General features: G+C 41.3%; 3 protein-coding genes across 6 annotated transcripts in view; 1 reads left to right on the forward strand and 2 right to left on the reverse strand.

The window, feature by feature from the left end:
* The window catches only part of LOC118411480 (cGMP-dependent protein kinase 1-like), a 90,450-nt gene that overhangs the window by 75,985 nt on the left and 5,888 nt on the right, over positions 1 to 8,577 (reverse strand). The window lies entirely within an intron of this gene.
* Positions 737 to 4,788, reverse strand: LOC118411475 (phenazine biosynthesis-like domain-containing protein). Of its 3 annotated transcripts, none has more exons than XM_035813756.1 (9): positions 4,633 to 4,788; positions 4,120 to 4,219; positions 3,194 to 3,292; positions 2,714 to 2,823; positions 2,540 to 2,569; positions 2,138 to 2,229; positions 1,833 to 1,924; positions 1,455 to 1,619; positions 737 to 973 (listed from the first exon to the last, which is right to left on the reverse strand). In XM_035813756.1, the coding sequence occupies exons 1-9, from the start codon at positions 4,735 to 4,737 to the stop codon at positions 861 to 863; spliced, it is 906 nt and encodes a 301-aa protein (XP_035669649.1). In that variant the 5' UTR covers positions 4,738 to 4,788; the 3' UTR covers positions 737 to 860. The 3 variants fall into 3 exon arrangements, with proteins under 3 accessions (XP_035669649.1, XP_035669650.1, XP_035669651.1); XM_035813757.1 differs by lacking the exon at positions 2,138 to 2,229 and adding an exon at positions 2,271 to 2,359; XM_035813758.1 differs by lacking the exon at positions 2,138 to 2,229 and having other exon boundaries at positions 1,833 to 1,953.
* On the forward strand, positions 4,937 to 7,952 carry LOC118411470 (coiled-coil domain-containing protein 61-like). Of its 2 annotated transcripts, none has more exons than XM_035813750.1 (2): positions 4,937 to 5,041; positions 5,222 to 7,952. In XM_035813750.1, exon 2 carries the CDS (start codon positions 5,256 to 5,258, stop codon positions 6,879 to 6,881), a length of 1,626 nt encoding a protein of 541 aa, XP_035669643.1. In that variant the 5' UTR covers positions 4,937 to 5,041; positions 5,222 to 5,255; the 3' UTR covers positions 6,882 to 7,952. The 2 variants fall into 2 exon arrangements, with proteins under 2 accessions (XP_035669643.1, XP_035669644.1); XM_035813751.1 differs by having other exon boundaries at positions 4,950 to 5,015.

The raw sequence follows: 8,577 nt of genomic DNA on the forward strand, positions 1-8,577 counted from the left end.
GAGTGAGTGAGTGAGTGAGTGAGTGAGTGAGTGAGTGAGTGAGAGTTTTTTTTTTTTTTTTTTTTTTTTATTGAGATTCTCCATATACATATGGAGGGTATGGCGAAACAGGTGTCAAAGACGCCTTTTCAAAGCCACCATACCGTTGGCTTTGTTGTTCGGAGTTTCCATCTCCTAGGAGGACTTCCGACCAAGGATGCAAGGGGTTCCTCCTACCCCTGACTCGTGTGTCATGGCGGGTGCGTCATGCCCGAACATGCCCCTATGGCCTGGCACCACCACAAAGGCCTGTCACTGCCACTAGCCGCAACTATGTACTCATTTACACCTGAGTTAGGTGAGGAAAGTCGTGTAAAGTGCCTTTCCCAAGGGCACAAGATCGGTGACACGGCAAGCGGATTTGAACCCGGGACCTCTCGGGCCTGAGACCAACGCGCTCCCGATCGTGCCACGCGGTCCCACAGAGTTGATGCGTACACGGATGTCACCCATATAATTAAATCAACATGGCCTAATGCAAGAACCAATACAGATAGAGGCCACATAAAATTTTATTTCTTTAATAAGTGTACATTCATCTCTAGCTGATGAGATCACATAATTTCATACATTACATGTATTGATATTTACAATATCAAAACTAGTTTCATCTATGGGCAGTGTTTATTAGTTTTAACTACACCAAAGTTTTCACTAGCAATAAACCTATATCGGTTTGTAAAGTTTATTTGTCACTTCGAATTGGTGTTTTATGAATATATGAATATGAATATCTATTTCAATGAATATCTATGTCTAACACAAAAAATACATTGCAAAATATCTAAGACATACACCAGTAGTAAAGCAATCCAGTACTGTTATATCCTGATCATGCCCTGTAAGACAACAGTAGCCTTCCCTGCAACATCCACTCTCCCGTCTTCTCTCAGTCTCACCTTCAAGTCCCCTCCCCTGGCAGAACACTGACGAGCTAACAGACAGACAGACAAAACAAGCGGTTAGTGTTGCTGACTTAGAATCTTAAGGTTCTGGCTTCCAATTTCCTAACAGGCCCTCATGTTGTGCTCTTGGGAAAGGCACTTAACACGTATGAGTGCCCAGCTTTGGTATATAAGGGATGTCCTCTAGAATGGGAAGTAAATCTGGAGGTCACATTTGATTAGAATCTATCTCGCTTATCAAAAAGAGTAGGGGTCAATCCCAGTGGGAATGAATCAAACCTTACACAACTTATACATACTTATAAAATTTTAAAGAACTGGTGTGTTACACCTTAAGGCAGTTATGCAGAACAAACTTTGTTGTATGGCAATTAAAGATATTAGTAACAGACAAAGGTTATTATCTTCACTTGCTGTTTGACTTTGACTTTTCTATTGGCTTTATCTATTTACTGGTATACAGCAAATTGTACACAATGTGACAGGGACAGGGCTATATAAACATCTTACCATAGAATTCTGTTTTCCCCAGCTCCTTAGCCCAGTAGCTGGCCAGGACAGTATGAGCTGACCCTGTTACTGGGTCTTCTGGAATGCCATTCCAAGGCGCAAAATAACGAGAGATGAAATCGTACATTTCTCCGTGATTATCCACACAACCATTCTCTAGACTTCCTGAGGAGATACAAAAATTAAGTCTAGTTAGAGACGCAAACTGATATCAGAGTCTGATCTAATGTGTGAAAACATACTGGTACTAGCAGGACAAAAACACTTTTGACTATAAAGCATGCAAAACTACATGTTAAAAGTATTTCATGAACTGTAGTATTGGGTAATCCAGATCTCCAAACATATATTCAAAGATCGGATATCTAAGATAGTTACCTTTGACAGTCACAATGACACCTCTGATGATGTCTTGAGTGTGGGCTGCTAACATGGACGCCGTATCAGGCCTCAGACTTTCCAAGGTCTGTCTGCAGGAATTCAGAATACTGTACTCAATCTACAGGAAAATAGTCAAACTTGTCAACCATCTATTGCATGTTTTCTTTAATTGGTTTGTCTTATCAGTACTTTCAATGTATACACTTCCCTTGCAACTAAGTTAGTGAAGCAACAGTTTTCTTCCAATATACATTTGAATACTTGTTGATAGGCAAGATTTCAGTGATGTTCATTACACGGACCTGGTGGCATCATCTGTAAGCCTCACCAGGAGATCCCCTCCTACAGACCTGCAGTACTGGAAGTCTCTGATAGGGGTCATGCCAACAAGTGCCTACAAGAACATGTGCAACATAGGCGCATGGCATTACTGACCTTGTTGTACCATCTTGAAGCCTGACTACCAGCTTTTTGGCTGTGTGAGACACAAAAAGGTCTTCTACAGGAAGGTCCCCCACCACTATCTTTAGGACAGAAGAAGAATGTGCACTTATTTCTTTATATACATGTTGTACATATAGTAAAACTCACATAAATGATACTATAGAAGCAAGGATGCAAACACTGGAAAGTGCTTTTGGCCAGACACATACTATCTATACAACATGACAAAGTGTACAGTCTACTTCAAGTACAGGACCTACCTGAAGCAACTGGGAATATGTTTCTTTGTCCTGGATGCAAAAATAAAAACAGACACATTTTAGTCCACAGTTACTTGTTATTTTGTCAGCAGCGATGAAGTTAGTGATATTAAACAATGAATCAAATGAACATTATCAATGCCAAAATAAAACAATCAGTGTGTATGTTTGCACCTGAGGCTGTGACTTATTTTCAGGCAGGTCCAGTGAGATGAAATCTCCCTCCCTCCTGGCAAACAGGTCTCCACTCAGGGTCTGGAACGTCAGCTGGGAACTGGGGTTTTCTGAAGGGAGAGTTTGAAGCTGAACGTGACCAAAGCAAAATGTAGTTAACTTTATCCCTGCTCTGAATCCTCATGACAACAAAGTCACTAGCATGCTACCACCAGAACTTCAGACTCAGAGGAGAAAAGTTTATCTTCTTACTCTACCTTAGTGAAACTTTTATTCACTATGATACTACTGTAATAACAAAACTATAATATAGCATCAGGTTTGGTGAATAAACATTGAAATGCAATAGTATACTTATTGTGATTGAGAGCAAGGTTTTGTCTATTACACATGCATTCCTCAGCCTCCAGATACTTGACATGTTTCTGTCATCATTGTGTTGAGAGAGGGAAACACTGTGACATACAGAATTTTACTTACTCATCATGTAGAACAGAGTAGCTGCAGAGGCCAGGGTCGCATGTCCACACAGAGCAACTTCATTGGTGGGAGTGAACCATCTGAGACCAAACTTGGAACCTACAATACAGCAATGTAGATTACATGAACATGTAACTGCCCTGCATAACTGTCTGAAAACAACTTCCAACCATGCTCAACTCTATTTATACCATAACCAAATGGGCAGCTTTCTTCATGGATTTAACAAATTGTAAAAGTGTGACATATCTTTAATAATCAAGTCATGTTGATTCTATTATATCTATGACATTCTCTGGGAACCCAGAGTCTGGGAGAACTGGGAGCCTTCATTATGAAATCTAAGTCAAAGTCAAAGTCAAAGAAGTTTGAACAAATAACCGAACACATTGATTTTGGTATACATCAAACAGTGCATCTTTCATTTTTGTTCTCTCACATCTTCTTCTTTGACTTTGAAGTAGACTTTGGCACTCTCTGATATTAGAATCTGTTTCCGACATTTTTATTTTTTATTCACAGCTTGTATCTGCTTTTGTAGCTGCTTTGTATAATTTACAGTAAGCTTGTAACCCTTTTGGGGGATTTAATAACAGGGGCCAAGGGTGGATGGAAATTGATTGGAATCTTGTTGAAATGGATGGTGACCACATCCAAGCATCTTAGTAATATTATCATCTTAACAAGCTACTGTAAATGCAGAAACTTTTGCGGTGGTTTAATGTTCATGGTTTTCGCGGTGGCCCCCTTCACCGTGAATCTATAACTGCCGCAAACATTTTTCCATGGCAGTAAGGGACTACAGTGTATGGTGTTGCCGCGAACTTAGAACCATCGTGAAAAGTACTTTTTCCCGCTACTGTGAAATTAAATTCCCGCAAAACTTATTTACAGTAGTAGCCATGTGTAATGCCAAGTATTCTCACTTGATGAAAAGTCGTCACCAGGGTTCAGTTTGCGGAGATAGGCTGTCTCAGACAGGTTCATTTCTGCTGCAATCTTTTGTTGGTGTTCTTCTGTCAAATCCTGTTGAAAAAGGCACATCTTAGTAACAATATGCAATAGATGAGGAAAACAAAAAATGAAATGGGTGGTTATTTTTGCCCCAAACAGAATCAGGCGATGTTCCGTTATTGATCATGAGCTACAGCTACTTTTTTGGGGCTGGAGTGGGGCAAATGGGGGAAGAAAAAGTACTAGTACTGTGACAGCACAGGTAGCAAAGCGTAACTCACATAGAAATCATTAAGTATTATTAGGTATCAGGTATTTACTAAAAATAATCTCTCTAGATTTACATTTCAAACTCCTAAATTTCAAAAATTCACGAAGTATGAAACTTGAATGGCATGTTATATGGAGGGGAGGTTAAATTGTGTTTTAAAACAAAATGTTGCTGTTGATGCGGCGAATAAAGATTCTCCAGAAGAAACACCTACCATATCTTCTAACAGACAAACTGCTGCCGGGTTTCCAGCGAATGGTTTGTCTGTAAAAGCGTCGACTTGGAAGATGGGTAACTTTTTCACGTCTGGGTCAGCCATCTTCAATTTGAACTCTGACCTACCGATATTCCAATAAACTATCGGGGGGGTTTCTACGTATGGTTTGTCCTAGAAAATCTATATAGAACCAATGTGAAATTAAAGATCTAGTCCATCTAAATTTCTATTCTATCTTAATCTTAAGCATTTTAACTTTTTATATAATTCTTTATACCTTTATTTGCGACCTCAACATTATTACTTCCCCCCATCGTTGTTTATGTGGAACAGTCCGTGTGTAAAGGCATTCAAACATGGCGACGGTTGATGAGCGGCAGGTTTGAACTATCTTTCTTTACTAAAGGTAACTTCAACCGATATAAACACTGTGTGTTAATAATTAGTAACGGAACAACGTAACAAAATGTTTTTGAGGTAACGAGCAATGATTAAGGGCACTGGGTATCTCTCACTGTGAAGGTATTTGCGTGAAGACAATAAGATTGTGTTGTTTACCAACTCAACACTTTCACCAAATTCACAGGATTGAGTAACGTTGCATTCCGGACAAATTTACCATGGGTGAGGAGACCAGTATGGTGGCGACTTACTCGTTTCGTGGGGCGGAGTTCACCGTGACCATGAACGTGACGGGAGGTGACCAGCTGGCCGTGGAGGTACAGGACAAACTGACCGCTGACCAGTGGGCTGGGACCTTCAGCAGTTCTTACTTAGAGGACTTGACACACAAGACAGGCAACTACAAGTCATTCCCCATTTTTGTCAACATGTTGGAATCAGCCCTCACACAGACCTGTGATAGTGTGACACTTGACCTGCTGACCTACACTGACCTGGAAACCCTGCGAGGAAAGAAAGGTTTTGCGGGCACCAAACCGTTGCCTGCTAGTCATGTCGGGGTACTCACCACCAAGAGATATCTCATCCTTACATACACAGTGGAGTTTGACAGAATCCACTACCCTCTACCACTTCCTTATGTGGGAAAACCTGATCCTGCTGTACTTCAAGAAACCATCCGGAGACTAAACGAACAAATCAATAGGCTGACTACACAGGGAAACCAAGATCATAAGGGCAGTGAGTTCAGGAAACTGCGTAAGGCTTACAGCACCTTGCTCAAGGAAAAAGAGCAGATTGAGCAGGACTTTTTGCAGTTCAGACGGGATGTGGACTCTACTGCCAAGGGCAACCCTGCAAAGGAGATCCGGGTCCTTAAACAGGTTGTAAAGAACCTGGAGCAGGAGCTGCTGAAGGAGAGATCCCGACACCAGCGTTCAGCCAACAAGAAATCACAGGCCTACAAGGAGCTGCAGGAAGAGCTGGAGGAGCTCCGAGCAACAGAGAGGAACCTCAGAGTACGCGTCAAGAGCCTCACCAATGAGCTGGCGGTTTACAAGAGAGGGCCACGGGAACGGTCCACCTCACGGGACAGATTCCGAGACCGATCATTATCTCGCGACCGCAGTGGACCAGCACCCAATTCCCGCTCACGAGATAGACTTCGAGACAGGCCGTTATCCCGAGAGCGGTCATTATCCCGAGACCGTAGTGGACCAGGTCTCAGGTCCCGCTCCAGTTCCAGAGAGAGGACTTATCGGTCCTACTCCGACATCAAAACGCCATCACCAATCGGCAGCAAACCCAGGTTTGACCCCACTGCATACGTGAAAAGACAGAACTTAAAGAAACAACAATCTGCTGAAAAAAGGAAAAGGGAAACAAGGTCCATGGTGAGAACAGGAGGCACACCTGCTGAGAGAGGGAGAACCAGGTCCAGACAACGCCCTCCTATGAGGGAGCGGAATCGATCATCCTCAGTAGGCAGTACAGGTAGTGTGGGCAGGAACAGAACCCGGAGGTCATCAGCAGGGTCCATTTCTGATGTAGGGGTGCTGTCAGACAACGATGAACCTTCAAGAAGCAGGTTGAAGGGAGTTCTGAAGAAGCGCAAACCACCGAGTAGTTCTTACCTATGGACTACACCAGAGGGGCCTGACAGCCGGAAGAGATTGTCCAGTACCCCAGCCACTACATCTGCCCGCAGGAAGAGGTCAGCAGGGGTTCAGAAGGTCAGCAGTGGTGGCTACCATGACCGGTCTGCAGAAATGGCAGAAATCGACGCCCGATTGAGTGCTCTTCAGCAGTACATGCAGAGTAGTCTGGCTACACAGGACTACTAGGAGTGCAGTGAATAGAGATCTAAAGTAGCCTGGCTACACAGTACCTTTTGGGGTGCATTACATGCAGATCTGGAGTAGCTTGGCTGGCTGTACATGACTATACTGTATATGGAACACAATTGCAAGACAACTGTGCTTCTAGATGTAGAAAGTACTTGTCAGTTCTTGTGTGACTGAGTTTGGAAAAGCCTGCATCTTAGCAAACTGTCTTACCCATAGCACGTATTGTTAGTACTGCTGATGAATAACAGATTCTTATTGACACCGATAATAACCAACAATGAAATGTTGTTTGTTGACAATCTTGTATGGTTTTGACTATGAAACTAAATCTTTTTGACTGCGACAAAATAGTGAATGGTCCACCATATGAATAAGCATGCTGGTTTCATGTACATTTACTCCTACTCCTAGTCAGCTTATGGTGGAACTCCACAAACTTTTAAGTATTCAATAAAGATAGTCATGATTGTTTTGTTCAATAACTACCCACTCATATATGAGAAGAGTGGTCTTTAATGTAATAGATAACATTATAGATTATGTAGACATGTAGCTAAATAATTTCATAATAGGTGTGAAGTCAATTTCTTGTAAATACCAAATATAACGTCTGATGCCAATCATTGTGCATTCACAAGAACAAGAAAGCAGGTCTTGCAAACCAGAAAATGTGTTTTTCTCCAGAGAACCTGAAGAGTACCTAAAGATTTTATTGGCTCCCAGACAGAGGAAGGGAGACATTTTTTCAAGGAAGTCAGTTTGGCAAACAAAATGAAAGGATTGTTAGATTGCATTGTAATTATAAGCCTTGTTTTATCAAACAGTTGTTATCTGTTAGGAAGGATGTTGAGTGTATAACTTGTATAAGTACAAAAATGTATCTGAAAATTTTCTGTCATGATCAGCACTGTAGTGATGTATATGTATATCTGTTGCTAATGAAATTGAATTTGTTTGATTAAATTGTGGTTTATTATATTTTTCCAGTTCTACAGAGATGATATCCAATGAGAGAACCCCTGTTCGTTACATAGCTAGATATCTTTATTCTGTTTTCACTTCTCATCTACACCGCAACATCTTGTTCTTAGACTGGCAACAAGTAGCAGTGCAGGGAAAGAGGCAAGCTACTGTATGGGCATATTTTTGAATAAATCATTAATGAATTACAATACGTCTAACCATTTAACAGCTTTATCTATCTCTCGACCTGTAGTCAGGACTTAGCTAGAACATACTTTGCTTCAGATAGAGCCCTTCAAGCATTACTTTTCCCAAGTTCTAGTATTCAATTTCAGTGTCTTTATATAATTAAAGTGTAAGTAAAAGTCATCCAAGGCAAGTCCATTGCAGGAGTTTGACCTTTACTACCTCTCAGTTTCCACAATAGAAAGGATGAAACTATTTCCTGCTTGGTTCGACAACAGTGCCCAGCAAATTTAAGTTGACTGCTTAACATACTAATAACCAGAGTTGATGCTTTTCAACAAAGGTCTCACTTTTCAAAATAATTACATCTCATAACCTTAATTAGAGATCATCTGACAGCGGCACATAAAAAACAACAGTTCTGCTTGTCACCACCAACTTTTTGTCTGGATAACTAAACCTTTTAGCTTCTTGGGGATAAAATTTTGTTTACCAGACTACTCTTGCATCTAAGAGATAAGTGGAACTACGTGGGCCAAGATAA

The sequence above is a fragment of the Branchiostoma floridae genome, chromosome 3 (assembly GCF_000003815.2).
Source record: "Branchiostoma floridae strain S238N-H82 chromosome 3, Bfl_VNyyK, whole genome shotgun sequence".
Taxonomy (NCBI): Eukaryota; Metazoa; Chordata; class Leptocardii; order Amphioxiformes; family Branchiostomatidae; genus Branchiostoma; species Branchiostoma floridae.